The sequence below is a fragment of the Ambystoma mexicanum genome, chromosome 6p (assembly GCF_040938575.1).
Source record: "Ambystoma mexicanum isolate Mex_15411 chromosome 6p, UKY_AmexF1_1, whole genome shotgun sequence".
NCBI lineage: Eukaryota > Metazoa > Chordata > Amphibia > Caudata > Ambystomatidae > Ambystoma > Ambystoma mexicanum.
Window position 1 is genome coordinate 1,051,454,217 of NC_090935.1, and position 22,588 is coordinate 1,051,476,804.

Sequence of the window (22,588 nt, forward strand, 5' to 3'; positions counted from 1 at the left end):
CCATTGATTTACAGGGTGAAGGTCCAGTGTCCTTAACAATGGGTGATAGCATGTGGATATAACACCAGATGATGCAGCGGAGGTAGAAACATGGACCATTGATGAGGACAGTAGAGCATGATATAGGAATGGGATAGTGGAGGATGTGCATGCTAGGTTTAGGATGATGGAGTCAGGGATACGTGCCATAGAGTTATCAGAAAGGTGGGTGAGAGAACAGGGAGATGTGGTGGCATAGAATGATATGAAAGTGGTTCTTCAGAAAGGGGGAGAGCTAAGAGGTTGGATTTAAACAGTGATAGAGTCGGAGTAGTGCTGAGAGGAAGATCATTCCATAGTAAGGGTAGCGAGAGGGACAAAGCCGCAACCGAGAGGGAGCGCAAGGGGCATGAAAAGTGGCAAGGAGGATCATAGGGAGTGAGGGGGAGAGTAGGGAGTGAGATGGGCCAATTGGTAGGGTGGGGCAAGTCTGTGTATAGTTGCGAAGATGAGAATGAGTTTATACTTTGCCCTTGGTCTCGTAGATAACCAGCCCAACTGTTGACAGGTTGAGGAGATGGAGGTGGATCAGGTACGGTTGAAGAGTGTACTGACCGCAAAGATAAGGCCTTTCTCGAGAGATGAAAAAGCATAGTTGGGAAGGCCATAGAGGAGACTGGCACAGTAGCCTGATCGTGAGAGTATTAAAGAGGAGATTATGTGCATAGCAGTTTTGAAGGGGAGAAGATGCCTTATTTTTTCTGATGTTGAGGGGATTAAGTCTGGCTGCAGTGGCAGATTTGGAGATGAAGAGCGAGAAGGTGTGAGATGGTTCGAAGACGACACCAAGGTGGCGAGCAGAAGCGTGGTAGAGAACGTGTTCAGGAGGGAAGAACAGAAGAGGAGGAGAGGAAGAGATAGCCTGTTTGGATGGGAAGTAGAGAACTTCAGTCTTAGTGGAGTTGAGCATGAGCGAGTTAGATGCCATCCAATATTTGATGGTGGAAAGACAGTGAGAAATGTTTGAACGTAGCTCATCAAAGAGGGAGGGAAAGAAGAAGAGCCAAGTGTCATCAGCGAAGACTTTATGGAAGAAGCCTTGGGAAGAGATCAATGTGCCAAAAGTAGAGGTATCAAGAGTGAAGAGAAGTGGATCCAGGACCGACTCTTGGGTAACAACAGTAAGGGGGATGGGGGTGGTTAGGAGAGGTACGGCTGTTCCAGGACACCTGGAGGTGTCTAGTGGCAAGATATGAAGCAAATCAAGCAAAGGCCTTGTCCCTGATATCTAGGAGAGATAGTGTTGAGAGAAGGTAAGAATGATTGATGGTATCGTAGGCAGCAGAGAGGTCGAGAAGAACAAGAATAGATGAACAGTTAGCATGACAAGTGGAAGAGATGTAGTTGTCGACATTAAGGAGAGCTGACTTAGTAGAGTGCAAAGGTTGGAGGTTCAATTGAAGAGGATCCTATAGGTTGTGTGTGCCATGGAACTCAGTGAAATGGCTGAAAACTACATGCTTCAGGATTTTGGAATAGTGAGGTAGAAGAGAGACCGGCTGAAATTTGGCAGGGCAATTAGGATCTAGGCCAGGTTGACAGGGACCGATTTGTGGGATTGCCAAGAGAGGAGTTGAAGAGTGAAGTAAGACACTGAGCAACACTGGGAGCTATGTGTTTAACTATTTGTGGGGATAGAGGGAAGATGGGGGCACATGAAGCGTTAGGCCTGGGGAGAAGGTCAAGAATCTCATCTGGATTAGTGGGTGCAAAAGAAGACATTGTTGCAGGAGAGAGGAGGGTAGTGTAGGTGGAGAAAAGTGAGCAGGTAGAGGAGATAGAAGTTATTTGCTAGGAAATTTTGAATGTTGAAAATTTTAGATGCAAAGTAGAGAGCAAGATCGTTAACAGGGAGAGGGGATGGAGGTGGGTAAAAAGTAGAGGAGCATACTCTATGTCCTTTCAAACCCTATCTGTGTTGACAATGGTCACTTCAGTAATTGACTTCATTAGTTCCTCTGCCCCCTCTGCATCCCAGAAAAAGTATTCTTTCCATCTCCAGGTGACTCGTAGTTCAGTCGTTCATAGTAATCCTGCTTTCAAACCTTGTGCCAGGAAGGACTTTTTCAAGGTGACCATTTTCTTCCTCCTCTTCTCATTTGCGTGCGAGACGTCCGGAAAGATCATAACTCTACGGTATTGGTATTCGAAAATGCCTTTTGCACTTGAAGGTTTCAAAACTCTATCCCTGTCTTCAACGTCCAAATCTAATGATTTGAATTGGCCCCGCTTTTGAATCTCTTGCCTCTTCTAGGGTGAGCATTTCTGTAAGGCAGGCAGAGGCAGAAGAAACTGGATCATCTCCTTCCATACCTGCTGGGAGACTAATAACTAAAATGTGTCGCCCTTACCAAATTTTCCAGTTATTGAAGCTTGCTGTCCATGTCCTGACTCCCTTTAATCACGGGCTCCATCTCTTTTCCCAGCCTCTTCATTGCAGGGACTGCTTGGGCCTACTGATGGTCAAGCTCTGTGGTTTTCTGTTCAAACAAGGAGGTTCTAGATTCTGGTTGGGCAACCTTTTTGTTCAATTTGTCAAATTTGCCCTCTAGTCATGAAATATACTTTTTAGATGAAGCCAACACAACAATTGGTCCCTCGTAGGTGAAGAGGGTCTGGATGCATTTTGACGGGCTATACACAGTCTGCTCGCTGTACTACCGGGTGCGAAAAAGTCAGATTGTCCCATTTTATCCTTTTATTGTTCTGTATCGATGCCATTATTGGACTATTGTTCATATTTGTATTTATTTGTATTTATTGTTTTATATAGTGCCTTAATCCAAGGCGCTTTACAGTTAACAACAAGAATTCATATGGGAATAGATGAGAACTAAGAAAGCCTTGATCTCCTAAACAGTCATAGAATAACTGAACACTGGGGATCACACTGTTAAATTAAAGGGCATGCTTCTTGGGCTTCCATCAGTGCCAACCCTCTTTAGTTGCGATCTCTAAAAGATAGTGATTAATGGAAATATTCCTAGCTTTCATGAACACCCACCTTCATTTATTTCTCAACTGTGTGTTTTAACTTGCAATAAGTTGAAAGCAGTCTGTATGTTTCACAAGGGTTGCCAGCGGCATTTATCATCGCTTTTGTCCATGCTTAACTCGAGCCATCCTGCGTGGATCACAGCATTGGTTATGAAGTGCTCAAGGGTAAAGTGTGAGTCACTGTTGCCCACAGTAAAGATGGCTGACCCAGACATGCTTCATCTCAGTGCCAGCAAGTGTGCGATAAGACCCACAGCAGAAATGGACGCCGGCCATCATTCTCAATGAAATCACAAGTCGATGCAACTTCACCCTTGCTTGACAAGTACTCCACACTTATTAACCTTGTGTGTGCTGTGGTGTTGGAAGAAGGCCACAGCGAGCTCTGCTGCTTGTCTGGAGGAGGGTTACCTCACAGGCTCTCTGGCAAGGCGCTCATCCGTCCGGGCCATGTTACCCCTGCCGCGGCGAGCAGAGTCCCTTCGAGTAGTGTTGCCTGCAATGCAAGTACAAGTCAGCTTCCCCCTCACCAGATGTACCGGGTCAGATACAATGTCATCTCTCTCCCCCCCCCTAATAAAACTGGTGTCATTAGGCAATGTTAATCTATTGTGGACGCGTCTATGGGGATTGAGGTGTGGCACCGAAGGGCGGAGACGGGGCAGCGCATACTCCCAGGGCCGCACCCCCGCGTGCCTCTAAATTTAAAGTGGAAGAAGGTTTTTTCTGGTGCAAAAGGTTCCGTCTCCCATCCCTTGGAAGGGACGCCCATGCAGTATGGAGGAAAGGGGACGGGACGTAAAAGTATGTTTACAAAAAGAAAGAAGTGTTCACAAAATGATAAATCAGGATGTTTAGGCCGTTGACCTCCATTCCCCGTGTTTTTAGCACGGACAAGGTGGGTCACTCAAGCACAGCACACTCTTCGGCTTCTTCGGCACATGGTCATAGTTCCTTTTAACAACATCAGGGCCTTCTGTGCCCAAGTCTTTTTTATTCATAGTCTCTTGCCTCAGAGAAACAACGAAAAAAGTTCCTTTCCAAATATTCAAATCGGGCCATTCACTCTTCACCCTGATCTCCCTCAGCTGGGCTAAGATCCTATTTTCATAATTGGCTTACCCTCAGTCGGGTTCAGACCAACTTTATTCGCACGCATCCCTCAGTCAGGTTCACATTTGCCACAGCAATATTTTCTCAGGTGTGTTACTCTTCACCCAGGATCCCCCTCTTCCGGGCTCAGACCACTTTTCTACAATTAGTTCCCCACAGCCTGGCTTAGACCAATTTCAGTTTACAGACAATCGAAGACTTTCTTATTATTAACTTAACCTGCAGGACCACTTCGATTTCACAGTTCAATAATTTGTACAAAAGGGGGGCGCTGTTGCGCCGCTAGAAATGGCCACTGCCTGAGAGAGCTCTGCTGAAGGCTCGACATCTTGTACATATATCCTGCCTTCGGAGGACTTGACTTGTCCCACAAATCGCTGTGCAACTTTCCAAAGAATGTGGCAACATAATGTGAGGGTCTCCTGCCGAGTGGGGTACGTGCTGCCTATGACCCGAGGCGCCTGTGAGAGGCGGCCGCTCGCCGAGGCCTCGCGCACCCGGCTTGCTGCCTACACAATTGAAAACGTGGTGCGCTCCATCAGAGCGGTGCCGGAGGGGACTGTGCTTCAAAGCCTGGGCCGCCCGCCAGAATGAGAAAGCAGGCGAGGAGAGCCGTGCTGCCTGCAAAAGTGAAGACACTATACACACCTCAGTGCAGCTCCCGAGGGTCGCGTTCCGGCTCCAAGGCTGCCTGTCACTGTGGGCGCGAGGACAGGTGAGAGGACGCCCCTGGGGGAGAGATCATTGGATCGGGTGCGGGTCTGCGACCACGGTCCCTCCCGACGGCCCTGCTGGGTGTGACAGCAGTGTGTGTTAGGCCGGGCCCCGTGTGACTGTGCTGCACGGCCCGGATGCTTTGAACTGGCAGTGCTGGGCCTGCAGAGTCGTGTCGGCGGGGGAGATCAACCCTGCAGTGCTGGGAAGATCACAGGTGTTTCCAAGTATGTCCATACAGTGATACGGTGGGCTGTGTTACGTGGCGTCCCTGGCAGCCGCATTGAACTGATACAAGGACCACCGGCCCCTGCAGTGAGACGGCCTGCAGTGAGAACATTCCCCAGCCCGCACATAAACAGGCGTGCCGTACCCCGGGCCTGGACGTTGGCGAACACAGCGTGACAGGCCCTGCGGCCTCAGGATCAAGGGGTGAGTGGCACTGCCGACTCCTGTTATTTGGGTGGCGGCGGTATAACCAACTGGCACATATTGTGCAACCATCACTCAACTAGCCTGCACTACAGAGGAGGGCCCGGGGCCCTATATCACGCCACTAAACATTCATAATAGCTGATCCATCCAGATCTGCGGTCCACTTTGACACTTACAGGATACAACCAGGACACCCCTCTCATTACGTTGTGTGGACAACGTGTACCATCCCCTCAGCACACGTGTGATGGGTAACCCCAAAAGGCAGGCAGAAATGGACCAATTTGCACAATGAGACCGGACAGAGACCCCTCCAGTTGTGGACGGGAGCTAATCTCAGCTAGACGTCTAAGCTCTAAACCAAACATTGCTGGCATTGAAAAGTAGCACCGATAACCTTGGTGCTAAGATCGATGCCCTAAACTGCAAGGTTGACATCTTGCCATTCCAAATTGACAAATTATGTGGCTGCATGACCAAGGCAAAACAACAAATAGGTGAAGGGGAGGATAAGGTCACCGTCCAACAACCAAAGGTAGCAGAACTACATCAGACCGTCAAACGGGTGGCAGCAAAAAACGAGGATCTCAAAGGCAGATCCAGACGGAACAACTTCTGCATCCTAGGGTTCCCATAGTCCACACCTGTGGAAACATGGAGAGCTTTGTCTGCTCTTGGAGGTTCTGGAGGGCCCACTGGTTACAAGCATGTTCATGGTGGAGCGGGCTCACAGATCCCCGGCAACCAGACCCCCCACACCACAGGCCCCAGAACGGCCCATCATCGCCAGAATATTTAACTATTGTGACAGGGATATCCTACTTCGGTACTTCGGGCCGCCAGGGACAAGGGGGAACTGCGATGGGAGTCTGTAACTATCCGCCTCTACCCGGACTTTAGCCCACAAGTCTAGGACCAAAGAAAAGCCTTTCAAAATGTGAAGAACATCCTGCGGAAGAAAGAAATATGCTTTTTAATGCTCTACTCAGCCAAGCTTAGGGTGGCACATGGTGGTAAGGCGATCTTCACTGCTCCTGACGTTGCTGAGCATTTTCTGCAGGGCCTCCCCAACCCGAGCGGATCGCCTCGCCACCCACCGATCTGATCTCTCGCTCCCTTGCTCCGCTTGGGGAGACCGTACAGTAACCTTGCTACTATCATCCTCACAGTCATCTGAGGACTTTGAAATTATGGCACGGATCAGATGTTAGCCTTCCGCCGCAAGGAGTAATCTGGCCACTGACGGCACCCCAGTTGCCGCAGCTACTGTGGTCACTGTTTAGTATTGTTTGATGGGGTTGTTCGGTGGGGGGGTGTAGACTAGGATGCCGGTAGGTTTGAGTTTCTGGCATGGGAGGCGGGTGGGCACCAGTAAGGGTTGGGGTTACAAGAAGTTTAACAGTTGGGGTTACAGGTGGTTGCGGGGGGGAGAGATGGGAGCAGCACATAGGAGCAGCACAGTTAATAATGTATCACAGCACCAGTATATGCGCCTACAGGGCCACCTCTTTGTGGTATTGATGTTCCGCTACCGCAGCCCACACCATGGTGTTGCCTGATGCCGGCGCTAGCCCACGCAGAGTGGTATCCGTAATGACATGGAATATACAGGGTTTCACCAAACGGAAAAAGGTCCGCTTGATAAAGAACTACGTTAAGAATCGGGGAGGTAACCTACTATGTCTCCAGGAAACACACTTGCCACAGGATGGGGCTCTTCCCAATATAGCTGGCTTGGGTGTACAGATACTGTACATCCTACATTTCACATTCTTGGGGGAGGGGGGGTAATATATATATATATTGCTCACTGGAGTCCAAACTCCACGAACAAGTAAGGACGATGAAAGGCGTTATATCCTGTTGGCAGGCGAGATAGCTGGACTGAAGATTCTCTTGACTAACATTTATGCCCCAAACACTGACTCTCCAGAGTTCTTCCAGCACTGCGCCAATGACCTCTATAGATTCCCTGACTACGAGGTAGTGTGGCTGGGGAACATGGCCATCACCCTGGGTTTGGACAGATCGACCACAATACAACACACCCTCCCCTGGGCTGGCCAGAAATGGCCTGCAATCGCTATCAAACGGGTTGCAACAACTGGACGCTATCGTCAAAACAGAGGACTCCACCGGAAACCCCACCAAGGACCTCGAGAGGATAAACAGTGTTTTCAGTGACTTCTATGAACGCATGTACACCTCTCAGGGAACACCGGTCACAACTCCATAGCACAATACCTCGATTGAGTGGCGCTGGCATGGCTAGAACCAAACAAGGGCGAGGGTCTGAACGCCCCTCTCGCTGACGATGAGTTCCGCAGCGCGATCCTCTCCCTCCCCAATTGGAAGGCCGCGGGCCTGGGCGGTGTAACTGCCAAATTTTATAAAGCTTACGTGGAGACCCTGTTGACACATCTACGTGTTATGTACGAGGGGGCTAAATCTTTGGGGTGTCTTCCCGGAGTCCACCAGAACTGCCCTTGTGATAGTGTGGCTTAAAGCAGATAAAGACCCCTCAAAATGCGCCGCGTATAGACTGCTATCATTAATCTATACATACAACCAAATTCTGGCTAAAATTCTTGCAGACCGACTCGTGACGTATATGCAGGTGCTAGTCCTCCCAGATCAGGCGGGCTTCATCCCAGGGAGGTCCACCCAGAATAATCTGAGACGGCTGTTTTCGCTTATGCACAAGTTAATCCCGATGTCTCGATTGTGGTGGCCGCACTTGACGCGGGGAAGGCTTTCGACTCTGTTGAGTGGCCATTCCTCTTTGAGGTTCTTCGCCACTCCGGTCTGGGTCTCACTTTTCTGCAATAGGACCGACTGCTGTACATGGCACCGGGAGCAGCGATATATACTAACGGGATGACCTCTGAATTTATTTAACTAACACGAGGGACAAAACAGGGCTGCCCTCTATCTGTCATGGTGCGTGCTCCAAAACCCCTAGAACGGATGGTCCCAGCCCATTCATTGACACCCAATAGGGCTTATCAAGCCGTTGGCGCCAGGCTCATAAAATGGTTTGAACCATTGGACTACTTACTCAGCCTAATGAGGCTGAGCCTTTCTGCATATCCAGGGCGTGACAAAAGGGACTACTTTACCAGAAAGGCAGGGTGTGGTAAAGGGACTATTTGCCTGGAACTACTTTCAAGGCTATTTAAGCCACACCCTGCCGGCAGAACACGCTTTGCGTTATTCTGCACTCCTGCAGCGTAATGCTCACCGTGTCTGCTCTGTCCTGGAGCTTCTACAGCCACGCTTGTTCTGAGATTTCCATCCATCGGTGCCTGAAAGAAGAAAGAGAGAGGTGTTATTACAGCGACAAAGGCCTTACCTGCAATTCTCATCCACTGGTCTCGCCTTCAGCTGATCTTCGGATCGCCGTCCTTGTTGGGAAGAGGGCATTCGCACAGGCCTCCAATACTCACCCGTGCATCTGCATTCCTCTTGAATACGTCAGAAAACGAACAATTATTCAGCCATCCAGCGCCACTCACCCGCGCTAATACTCACCTGGAGATAATCTGCCCAGCATCCTAGGAAAGTCAAATCTTCATCCAAACCTCCGTACGAATCTGCACCTGCAAGAAAGACAAAACATGTTTAAACCTTGGGAAATAAAGACATTGAGCACCTATACCAAGCATCCATTGGCATAGAGATTTACCTGCTTAATCCAGATATTCCAGACACAGCAACAGCCACTCTGGACCAGTGAAGTAACTGTGTCTGGGGAAAGACTGAGATTACTGCGCCCCTGCTGAAAGTCAAGCAGGATGGACAACCAACCTCACAAAACTCAAAGGTGAGCCAGAACAGGAGTTGGACATCAGGAGGTTGAATGAGGTGGGACTAATCCAGCCCCCACTCAAAAGGTAATATCTTGTTTAAACATTGCAGACAAACGCCTCCTGGGGTGATAACAGGGGAGAGAACTTCATCATACCACCAGAGCTAAGCCAGTGCAGAGATCATTCGTACGGCTACGTGCTACGCCCCCGTGGAGACCAGGTGAGTGTGACACTATCCCCAATCCTATTTGCTCTGGCTGTAGAAGCACTGGCGTGCTGCATAAGCGAGTTTCACTCCCACAGGGGCGTCAAAATCCACTTGCACCTCTCTATCATTTCCCTGTACGCAGACGATGTACTCATATGTGAAACTTCCTGGACAGAACCTCCGTCCTCTGGTACAGGAAATAAGCAGGTTCAGGAGCCTCTCTGGGCTGTGGATAAAGTGGTCCAAATCGGAGGTGCTTCCCTTAACCCCAGTTGTACAGCGGTCGGATAGAGGGAGGAATTCAGATAGTGCCCGCAGGGTATTCGTTATCTGGGAATCCACGTGACCCCATTCCCGGGCGACCTATACAGGAAAAACTATGTGAAAACGCTTGAGATATTAGAACATAGAGGTGGATCTTGGACACTTCTACCCAATGGTGATTCTCCCCAAACTAATAGACATATTTAATAATGTACCCACATGGCCCCCCCCGCAAGCTTCTGGACCCGTCTAAAAGGCCTGATGGTCCGACTTGTCTGGCTGGGTAAACAAGCGAGAGTCTCATATGACACCCTGGCACTCCCATATGAATGAGGCGGGATGGAATACCCTCATTTGTATACCTATTTCCTTACGGCACAAACGCAGTACTTTGTCTGGTGGTGGTCCCCTACTGCAGAACTTCCGCATACGCAATTAGAAAGAGTATCAACATACCCAGACGACTTGAAGGGACTACTATGGGGAAACGCAGGGAGAACCGGGCGCCTGGAGATCCAACCAGTAGAAATTACATGTAGAGCCTGGGCCCAGGTGAGCAAGCTGTTGGGAGAGGAAGTCTGTTATTCCCCCAAACTGCCCTTGTTTAAAGTCTGGGGTGTTTCTATTACCCACGAAAAAATATTCCAGACCCACTTTGACAGGATGGGGATCGTGACCCTGAGGCACCTGGTGTAGGATGGAGAATTCATGACATGGGACACACTAAAAACCAAGGGGCAATGGTCGGCGGCGACTATGCTGCTATACTCCTGACTATGGGAGAAACTAAAATCCAAATGGCCAGATTTCCTGCAACCTCACACCCCCTCCACGTTATTGCAATACGTCATCACTCCACTATCCACTAGAAAATCAGTCTTTTCCATATAGAATATGATCAGGGCACAGAAGGAAAGTAAAGTAGGGGAGGGGGGACTATAGAATTCGGTGGGAGCTGGCACTGGGAAGACACTAACTGAAGTACAATGGAAGTCCATCTGCATGTAAACCCAACACTTATCGCTGAATAACCAGTTCCATTTGATCCATTATAAGTTCCTACGCCAGGCCTTCTACTCAACTGCGCGACTACACCGGTTTTTCCCAGATAGGCCCTTCCTCTGTATAAGCTGCAGCACAGACCAGGCTGATTTCCTTCACGCAGCTTGGACCTGCCCAGATATCAGATCATTCTGGGAGAAGGTTCAAGAGGCAATTTCTCAAATGCTAGCAACCCAGAGACACTATTCCCCAGAGCTGTGGCTACTAACAATGATAGAGGGTGGCACCCGCGCTGAGAAGAAACTACTGGGAATGGCATCTGTGACGGCCAGATCACTAATAGCCAAGACTTGGGTGAAACACAGAGCACCATGTTTTCAGAGGTGGCTACGCAGTTGATATGAAAGGAGAGAATTACAATATGCAGCACGATTGCCAGGTACCAGCAGACCAAAGGAGTACTGGGGGCCCTTTACAAACTACTTGCCCGAAAGGTTGCAGAACTCACCCTCCCTAGCTGGAAGCGCCGGAGCCGAAAGATCCTGTTCCCCATGAATCTATATCCCATTATGGTTTTCTTTTTAATGCCCCCACACGCTGATATCAACGAGGCAACCGCCCCTAGGGCCCTGTGTGCACCAGTTTAAACCTCATTAGTACATGGCGAGGTCGGTCCCATTGTCAATGTTTCTGCTAAAACCTGACCTGGTGGTCCCCTGAGATCTATGTTGTGCATATGGTCAATTTCTACAAGCTCAACTGTACTGTGCTGCAAAGTTTAATGGGAAGAGGGTGGGGGGTTGATCAGCTTGCTGGTGGTATGTTACTGTTAACTGTGTTATGAAACTAATAAAGTTTAAAAAAAAATAATTTGTACATGCTCTGGGGGTACCAAACAGACCTTCGAGTGAGCATCCACGTGACGCAAGTCCTCTTTCATCATACAATATTGCCGACTGCAACACTGAGCATAAAACAGTCCGGTCTGCTGTCAGTGTCTCCAACTCACCAGCTGTGCTGAACTCACTGGCGTCGCTTTGCTGTCGGAGTCAAGGACAGTAACACAGTGGCAATCGCTTCTCCCTGCTATGCGGGAGTGCCCAGTGGATCTTCAACACACACCACATCGTTCGGGAGCTGCAATTCCCGGCCTTATGTTTCTTTTCCTGGAGTCTTCTTGAAAGTCCTTAGTTGAAAAGGACAAGGGTTATTCCCTCCTTGTCGTCCTCTCTGGCCTTGCCGCCTTTCTCCTCGGTTTAATCTGCCGTCTCGGAATTGCTGCTTCGTGTGTTTTGCCTTGCTCAGAGTGCGCTTTCATGGTTACTAGTCTTTTCATCGAGGGTTTGTTCCATCAAATCTTTTCCGCTGAAAGATGTTTCATCGAATTGCCATACATAAAATGCACACAGTCAGAGGGAGCTGTCCAGTGCTGAAATCTATAAAGTATTTCAGCACTGGATAGCTTGTTTATTATTTATCTGGGGGTTCTCTCCCCCCACCCCCCAAACCATCACAACCCCCAGGGGTCTCACCCCCCAACCCCCATTTTCAAAATTTAGCCCTTTCCTCGACCCATTCGATTTCCAACCCAAACATCGATACATATATCTTAAAGGTATGCTCCGCTTTTTATCCGTGTAGGGAAGTGTGATGGAAGTCAGGTGTGTGTAATTATCAGTAATTGATTGACTCTGCCTGACCCTTGCATTGGGTCATGTCAGGTATACGGCTCTGGTGTTAGTCCGTTGTCACTCACAATGAACTGTCCGTGAGAAAGTATTCATGTCAGGAAGGGGGTATGAGGGTTGAGTTTCTAGGTATCCTACCTAGTAGAATGGGGAAAAGGTGTTGTAAGGAAGGGGATACCGCGTCTCACCCTTCGGTTTCCCACTTCCACTCCCAGAAGACCCCTCATCCAGGCTATTCTCCCGCACTGGTCCACCCCCAGGAACTGGTTCTAAATGCGATGGCCGTGTCCTGGCCACCTGAATGACAGATCCTTGGGGACTAGCGGGTGAGGCACCTTCAGGTTTCTGAGAGCATGCAGATGTGATTCCAGATTGATTGTGTCAAGAGCCCCCGAGACATTTCAATCCAGAGGTGATGTTTGTGTACCCATAGCACGAGGGTGCATTGGTTAAGACTCTGTTATGGGAGAAATGTAGAGTTTGGATTTGTGTTGGCAGGAAGTGTTATATTGTTGTGTAAGAACCATTGATTCCACCACATCCATATTATACTCGGTAAGCGAAACAGCCTGCACAGGTTAAAAGTAATGCTTCTGCCAGCAATAAAGTCACACTGATTCAGGTGGATCAGTGATTTGTTTACCCTTGTATTCTTTTCACAAGGATTTTAGGCCATATTTTGGTACTTGTATTCATTAAGGCAAGTGCCCTACAAAAAGATATAAGTGTCTGGACGTTGCCAGGCTCACTAAGTACCATCACAACAGCCTGCCTCATCATGTTGAGTAATTTGCCAAACTAACAGATCTGTGTGCAAAACCCCTTCGATGATGTAGTGGCAAATAAATTAGAAAGGGTTGTTTAAAATTCTGCAAGTGAGCCATTGTTGCAAGTTTTTGACTCCTACATGGCTAGGATCCCAGCCTCTCTGAAAGCCGGTACACTGAGCCTCTTTAAGAAACCACCATTTGTGTTCCAAATGGACCAGAAATTTGTTTTTGCAAACGTTTTTGTGATAATTATTAAACACATTTATCTATCATAAACACATATTGTGGAAGTCATTTTGTGATTGGATTTAAAATACGCCACAGACAAACCACATTTTATAAAGGCGCAAACAAAATATACAACCAATGCCACCTTTATGGAGACATCATGCACCAATGTATCTAAAGAACAGGTAGATCTTAATGGCCTTCCAGAATTGCAAAAAACTCTCCAACTCCCGGATGCTCAACGGTAGCGCATTCCATAATCTTGGGGCAATAACCGCAAATCGTCAGTCTAGTCTACGCACAAAATAAGAGGTAGGGATGACCAACAACCTCTTGTCTGTTGAATGTAAAGCTTGTGATTGAGTTTATCTGTTAAGTTTGGTGTGGAGATACATGGGGGCCAAATTATGTAGACATCTAAAAGTGAGACGGAGGTTTTTTAAATCAATGCCAATGAAGAGATTGACATATGGTAGAAGTAGAATCACGGTGGGACAAGTTAAAGATGAAACAGATCGCTGCATTTTGAATTTATTGTAATCATTTGATTTGATGAGGACAAAGCATTACAATAGTCGATTTTAGAGTTTAATCAGGGCCCCTATATACTAGGCAGATGCTCGGGGTCAATGAATCGTGCTGCTCTGCATAAAAACCAGAGTTTAAAAAGGCAGTTTTAAGCACCTGCCAAACAAATCCAAGGTTTTTGCATTTGCTGGCATAATCCATAGGGATATCAAACAGCATACGAGCTGATAGTAAACTGGAGAGTGAAATTTAGACTTGGGTCCTAGAAGAATAACTTCGGTTTTGTTGGGGTTGAGCTGTAGAGTATTGTCCAGCATCCAAGTTTCCACTTCATCCAGATATTCCACCAAAGCATCCATTTTCTCATTGTTGTCAGCTAGATTCAGATAAATCAGAGTGTTGTCAGCATATGCAGGAAAATCTAATTCGTATTTTTCAAAAATATCATTAAGTGGTCTCATATAAATGTTGGACAGAGAAAGTGGGGAGCCCTGAGGGTCTCTGCATGATGCGCATTTTCTGGTGGACAGATAAGGGCCAAGTTTAACCTGTTTCATCCTATCGGCCAAGAAGGCTTTAAACCAATTGGCCCCTGCATCTGAGATCATGACAAGTCTCTCTAAAAAGGTGGATAATGGGTGTCATGGTCCACTGTATTGAAAGCATACGATAAATCTAGCATATCCAACATGGTAAAACTGCCATCATCTGCGGGTTTAAATATGTCGTCCCAAACATAATAATGTGGCCTTAAACGCCCGTTCCAAGGGCTGGAACAGGGGGGTAACGGCCCGGCAGCCCAAGTTAATAGCCCAAAATGGTAATTAATGTTACCCCCCCATTCCAGCCCTTGAAGCAGTGGTTTAAGGCCATTAGCACCCCTGTCTACTAAAGCGATAAGCCGGGGTGCTACAAAAATAGGATTTTCCTTCCGTGCGGCATCACGTTGTATGAAGGAAAATCCTTCACAAAAAAGGGCTGCCATGGAAAGGGAAGGCGGGGCTCTGTACGGAGCCCGTCTACCATTTCCATGGTGGCCTGCAGGCGGTAAGGGCAAGGAGCAGAGGTGCCGAAATAAGGCAAGTATTGGGTTGGGGGGTCAAGAAAAACAATTAAGAGGGGACGGGTTATGGGGGAAGATGGCAGCAGGGGAACCAGCCGTCAGGCAGCATGGAACGCCGTTTTCACTGGCGATTCAAGCCTGTGTTCATAGCCACGCGATTGGATGACCCTTCCCCCCCCCCCGCCAGGGTGCTAATGCGGTTTCTCTTCCATTCCTAGGGAGAAAGCTCGATTGCAGATGGTTGAGAAAAGAATTTGCTGCGACAAACTCCAGTAACTGAGAAGGCACCACCTTTTAGCGTGCCACTGAAGTCCTGTTACCGGTCTGTAATTGCTCAAATCAAGAGGATCTAAATAATTCTTTTTTAAACAAAGGAAAATAACAGCTGCCTTCAGCTGAACAGCCATTAGGCCTTCTTGTAAAGATTTATTTGATATTTTCGTAATGAATCTTGCCGTCAACGCTGGAAGAGGTGTCTTCGCTACATACCATGAGCTTCAAACTTAACATATATGTAATTTCATTAGGAGTTACTGAATGGAATTTTAAAATGTCAGACTCCTGTGTGCCCTCAAACTGTGCAGGCCTTCTTAATTCCGAATGTACTATGCTCTGATGATGGTTAACTGCCTTCTGGGCTGTGATATTTTTCTGAATACTTAAAGTGCCCTACAATGGTCATCCAATATGGGAATTGTCTGAGCAATCGATGTAATTGATAGAAATAGATGCCTCGCTCCATTCCCAGCCCTACAAATTAGGTCATTTAAATATTCTTCCTTGGCTTTAAAAATTGTTGTTCAATAGTCCGAGAAAATGGTTTTGAAAGCAGTAATTGAAGCTTCTGAGAGCTACTTTTTCCAGCTCCTTTCAGCTTTAAAAAAATGGATTTGAGGTTCCTTATGTTATAAGAGAACCAGGTAGCTGATCTTTTGTTACCCTTTAGAAGTTGTTTTGGTGCCATTTTCTAATATCAGTTATGAACTTAATAAGACATGCTTCAGTCATCCTGCATTGTCCTCTTCCTGGTGCCGACTACTACAAGGCCTGGGAATTTTCAAATGTTGGCAGAATCTGAACATACTTGTGGAGAGCAAAACAGTACTTTTTGGCTGGCAAAAACAACCAACTTAACAAAAATAGTATTATTTGGGTGAAGCTTCACTTAAAAGAGCACAGTGCTGTACCATTAAAAGGAGTTCTAGGTAGATCACCACTCTTGTGCTCTTTTCCAATAAACGTAAGTGTCGGCATCATGAAAATCTAAAATATTGGTTAATCGCATTACTACCTTTTTATAGCGTTCAACCGGACGTAACCGGATTTTCTTAATATCATCGCTGTATATTTTCTCCTCAAATTCACATTGAAGGCCTCCCAAACTATTGTATGTTGTCCCTGCTTGCTCATTACTAGCATAGATATTTCCCACTAGCTATTTCCATGCATCCCTAGTTAACATATCAACTAGGTATCCTAAATTTTCACTAGTTATAGACAGCAGATCTACTATCACAAACCAAAGAATAAACACATTGGGGGAATGGTTGGATACAACTCGCCACTCCTCCCAACACTGTGGCTCCCCAGCCATACTCTGCATTGCATTGTTAATCAGCACTGTATTTGATAAATTATGGTGAAAACTATTGGCATTTGAGTACAAGGAGAATGCTTTACCTAATGGACATTGAAATCAACACATTTCACTCAATTCGTAATCAAGCATAATGTCATATAGCATAAAACGATATATTTCATATCTACCTCAAACAATCTCACAGTGTACATATTTTGAAGAACCACTGTAACCTTGTCCAAGAAGTTCTTGATTGGGCAATTGTGTGCCTCTGTGTTAAGGATGCTTAAGTCCCTACAATTCAGATGGCCATACAAAAACACTTACATACCATGATGCTCTGTTGGAAGGCTTTTCTCTCAGCCTTGTGCTCAGAGAGTGAGGTCATATGCCAAAATAAGCAAAACTGATTATCCTGAAGCTTTCATTGCTGATTTAATTGAGGCAAAGGTTGGGCAGTAATGATAAACTCTCGTGTGGAAAGCAAGGTAGAAGAGAACATATGTTGTGAATCTTTATTTTGAATATAGGAACATCCACACAATGACTTTAAAGGAAATACAAATGTATGTCTTGTCAAATGTGGAAAGCCAAATACACATGTTGTGCAGGTATCAGGGAAGTAATTACGTTTTAGAAACTCTATTGTAGTGTTTTCAGGGGTGCCCCTATTTGTAACAGTCGCTCATGAACTTCAGCTACCAGGTTTGACAGTTCGTAGGCCGAAGGACGTGCGGTTGTGGGAAGATGGTTTCATCAAAATCATCGGGAAAAACGGACCTGTTCCAGACTGCCTGATTGGGATACTGGTCCTGATGTAGCACAGTACCCAGATGATGATTCTGGGCCATGTAAAATGCACACATTTCCTTTGGATCAGGAGCACCAATTACTATCTCTTCAAACAGCAACTAGTCTTGGCACAAAACAACAAAAAAAAGAGGAAGAAACAGTATTACTGAGGTGTGCCAGGTTATGGAAGCGCTTGAGCTTATTTTTCTAGTAGAAAACCACTTTACTCAACCAATTCTAGCTGCTGCATACTTGTGAAACAAGTAGGCACCCCAAACCTACTGCACATTGAAAAGAGACAGTAAAAATAACTCAATAACTCTGACAATTGAACACGGAAAAAGAACAGAATAAAATAACGCAAAATTTACCCGAGTCTCCTTTGAGAAGCACTTGTGTATATGGACTTGTATCAATAACGACATTTAAAATTATTAATTAAGCATATGTGTAATTCGTGTGAGCTAGCAGCACATCTAATGGTGGAACAATTACTGTCTCTTTTTTAGTCTTGGCACAAATGCTAATGTTATTGTAGCCTGCAGCACTAGGGGCCTCCCGTTCCAATTTGCTGCTACATTCTTAGGCCAACAACCATATCACAAAGAGCAACGCACTAGTCCAAAGCACAATCCTTTGCTCATAAATGTATTAGGCAACAGGAAAAAATGTATTTCAAGAACAGAAACTATCAACAAGGGTTTAAACCAGGAACATTCCTTCTTAATATCAATTACTGGAGGAGGAAAATGCCCTGGCCACTATTCAAGGCTGTTGACCCAGTCACTCTTTATCAGCCCTTCGCCACCTGCTCTGTCTCAATAGAAGTGATCAACACCTAGACCTGCAGGACATCCAATAGGCAGCACAAGGGAAGTGCTAGAGCCCACCATGTCAGTTTTCAGGAGCCACTTACTCTAGCTCACTGCCAGAAACATCATTAGAATGTGGTGGATAAATAGGTCCATGTGCTACTCTAAAGGACCATCAAAGAACCCAATCATACACTGTTGCTTTGGGGGGAAACCGCATATACCCTCAAGCTAGTGCCCGAGAAACTCTATTGTGTTGCAGCTCACCCACCATGCTCTGCTGTTAGTTCTTTATTCAGAGTGGGGAGGGCATTAGCTTTGTTTGCAAAAGATAAAAGGCTTGTATGGCCATCTTCAGTGAAACGGACAACTGTGGAAGGGGGGACCTCCTAAGTCACCACTGGAGCCCATCCGCCAGGGAAGCCAAGGAAAAAACATTGGAAGGGGATTGGGATTGCTTCACTTGCACTGTAATGCCCAGTAAATACTGGTGATTTAGGATAACCGCCAGATTACACATGATTCAAAAGAGCTGCAGGATTTCACATCCTGCATTCTCTGCAGGGGGCCATGCTTTTCTTTAAAGGGATATCCTTATGACAGATCATTGGGTATCTGATATTGACAACCAGACATATGTACCAAAAGTCTATAAAAACATCTGATCATAAAAAGGGTTTCTGCCTAATAACCCTGGTACCCAGAATATGTCTGGGCAAGACCACTTGAGCTTCTCTATTTATGCATAAAAGCCAACAGCTGCAGAATGTGTTATTTATAGTAGGGACATTAATTGGATATTTTAGCAGTGTTACAAAGAACATATTATGCCTCCCGATTGCTTACATTTAACAAAGGAAGCTCCAGAGACGACTACTGCGTTCAAGATGTGTTACTTGAGAGATAAGCCTTAAGGTGCCCAACGTGGCAAAGCAAGAGGAGGCAAAAATAGCGTAAAAAAAAGGTTTATTAACATTTCCACACCTTTGTTTTGTCCTGAAATGCTATCCAATATATACTTGGTAGACAAAATCCAATAGAAGTGGAGTTTAACAGAAAACAACAAATATGTCTAACTTTCAAAGGCTAAGAAGATTGACTAAGTGCATCTGACTGCAAACAATTACCACACAACTCATAATTACAGCGACGTCACACCACCTACCTGACAGCACCACAGGTTTGCTAGTTGGTTTCGATTTCTCAGAGAGTTGTCTCTTTTCTAATGCAGCCAGCATGCCACCCAAATCCAACTGCACTGGAACTTTACTTTTCTTGCCGCCAATTTTGGGTTTAGGGGCTTCCTGATGGAGATATAAGTAAATAGGCAAAAGTGTAATAGCCTAGAAATATTGACCAAGACGAAATCAAATTTGCTTTCAACATTTGAACAATTAAAGGAAAGAACAAGTAATGTTATAAAGAAAGTAAAAATAGGCCAACATATTTTGGTTGGTAGTTTTTAAAAATGTGCCGCCCAGCAACAGACCAACTAAAACAGGAAGTATTGCATTCGATCAGAATCAAAACTGCAGTTAGCCTGTTACCTTCCATTTACCATGAAGAAATCCATTGTTCTGGATGACTTTTCAGTTTATAACATTCATTACTGGGTCTCTCACATTGAATATTACAATCTCCAAACCCTGTCACAGTAAAGTCTATAATGCATACCATGTGATCAGGAGGATTGGAAACCAGGGTTCTCAAACCCTGCCAGGTTTGCCTCACTCAGTTTATAGTAAGAACAATTACCCATTGAGTAAACCATGACAATTAAACTATGGACAATAAATGGCTTTAATGGTGTACGGTCAGTGCTGAAAAAAGTGAAGCGCCCTTCCACTGTCCGGCATTTTCACTCTTATTAATTACAGTTCACGACAGACGTACTGTATTCACCATCATTTAGTTTCTCAAAAAGATTGAATTTGCTCTGTTCATCCATCTGTATCAATCAATGGAAAAGTACAATGGCAGCTATGATAATTGTCTCCGGTTGAAAACCACGAGCCTTCCTAGGGAAACATGTTCATGAAATGTAGAACTTGGAAATCCACTGACACCAGCTGCAGCTGCAAAAAAAACCTTTGAATCATCATAGACAGAGTCAACACTAGAACCCCAAGTTATGCTATAATCCAGAAGTGTTTCTTCCACCTACAAACGATTAAAACAATACTACCATTCCTCTCATTCACACACAAAACACTGGCAATCATATCCCTCATCATGTCCAGGATAGATTATGCTAACAGCATATACCTTGGAATGCCAGACTACCTATTAAGGAAACTCCAACAAATACAAAACACGACTTGTACTTAAACTCAACAGAAGAGATGACATCACACCAGCACTTAGGATGCTACACGGGCTCCCGGGTAAAAAAAGAATCACTTTCAAAACAATGTGCATAACGCACAGAGCAATACACGGCCAGGGAGCAGAATTAATTCAAAAGAAACTCTCCATCAACAAACCAACCAGAACCCTGAGATCCTGCAATGACATCCACCTAGAACCCAAACAATATACAAAGAAAAAACTGGGTGGATCAGCATTCTCCTGTTTAGCCATGGATCTCCCTTCCCAGGAAAATAGGAACTATGAAGTACCATACAAAATTCTGAAAACGTCTTAAAACCTGGCTCTTCAGCTCCGATCACAATGATAACGACTGAACAGCGCACACACACCCCGTAACGGCCAAGCACTGAAAATAGAAAAGGAGCCTGAAAACAATAGAGGAATGAGGGATAAGACTGGGAATAGAAACACTAATCAGAGACACTCTTTCACCCGACTATAAAGAGGGACTACTAAGAAACAGGAGAAGCTGGCAGGCCCGATACGATTAGACCAGTGAAGGAGGCTCAAGGGAAACTGGAGGAGCGAAAATCAGGGAAGGGAAACTCTCAGCCCAGGCGTACCCCCACTGAGGATCAACAAGTGAACAGGAGTAATGCACCAGTCCCTCCCCAATATATAACAGACAACACCCCTAGGGTATCGAAGAAAAAAACGAACCGTTCCCTGCAGTTTCCCTGTAGACTAGTCAAGACATTGCCTAGTTAGAAATAGGGCCTGTGCCAACAAAAAGCAAGATAACAAATGCCGGAGAAGCTTACAAAATTAGGACCACTAAGGTGACAATCAAAGCAAACCTAGAAACGGCAACTAGGAGGGACACAAAGATCACGACTGCCACAGCATGGGTAGGAAATTTTACGCACTTTGATTCCAGGAGTGGGAAATGTCTTCCACTTGTATGGATGTCAGGGCTGGGAAATCTTTAAGGGTAAAAATGTGATGCACTCTGATGGAATTGTTCAGGGGACAGGGGGAAGGTGTGACACACTCTGACCGACTCCTAGGGTGGGAAGTATGACGCACTTGGGATTTCAGGGGGGGAGTTGAGGAGCAACTGGTTGAAGTGCGGCGTGCTGCGTGGGAGTTGTGATGCACTGGATAGATTTTTCAGGAGGAAGGTATGATTCACTTGAATCTATTCCAGGGATGGGGGGGTGGTGCACGCGGGTGATTTGTCGGAGGGGGTGGGGTGCAGTTGGATTGAGTCCTAGAGTGGGGGGTGTGGTGCACCTTGGTGGATTTCGGGGTTGGGAGTTGTGGAACACCTAGATGGATTACCAGGACTCTCATCAGCAACCAATACTAATACACTCACACTCTGCATACACCTCTCAAACTCTGGACCTAACCCAACCAGACCTGTACAGCAACACAATCCGCAAATACTTCACAACACCACAACAACAAAACAAACCACATATATCCTCGCACAACAGCACACAGTGGCCAACTTCCGAAAATCACATTTATGTTCAGTTAATAGTATTTCCGAACTGAAGCGGCCAACAGCACAACACAGCTCACTTGCTTTTCTTCCGCACATCCACACAAACCACGCAGCCTCCTGCCTTGCATTTCAGATCCATCTGAGCGCCTGGAGACCACAGAAGTGGCATTGGTGCGTGGTATAAAAACCTTTAACATTAACATGTAATGGGAAGAGAGGAAGCATACTCGAGTTGACACTACTGAACTTCTTGAAACGCATGATACCTGTTAGGGGCACTCCTTAAACCACAAACTAATGATCTAGAGATGCATCACAGAGCTCAACACCTATCCTTATAGCATTAAACTGTCATTGTATTTTAGACAGAATCAAATTACTTTCTAGACCTCAAACTTTATGTTAACAGTGAAAGGATATACCCAAAATGGTATCAAAAACCCTAGGATTCGGGTAAGATTTTGAAATGGTAGCATTTAAGTAGTCAATTCCTATCCAAAGCAGGCTATTTTAGGTGAGTAAAACATATGTCAACAGATATCGTTTGGCCTCAATACTTCTTTGCACCTAGTAATTCATGCACATGAAGGGTTTCATTTTTATCTTCCGCTTCCTCTTCAAATGAGCTACTAAGACAATACCAGAGCTTCTTCATGTGGCAGTCTTCAGCTGGTACCACTGATCCGAACAGATCAGTGTATCAATGTGGTTGGAAGCAGGGGGCAGG

At 46.0% G+C, this 22,588-nt stretch overlaps 1 protein-coding gene across 1 annotated transcript in view; it reads right to left on the reverse strand.

Moving 5' to 3' along the window:
- SECISBP2 (SECIS binding protein 2) overlaps positions 1 to 22,588 on the reverse strand; it is a 1,396,020-nt gene that overhangs the window by 697,693 nt on the left and 675,739 nt on the right. Inside the window, exon 6 of the mRNA XM_069625655.1 lies at positions 19,207 to 19,345. Within this exon, the coding sequence (XP_069481756.1) occupies positions 19,207 to 19,345 (139 nt within the window). The remainder of the gene's footprint in view (positions 1 to 19,206; positions 19,346 to 22,588) is intronic.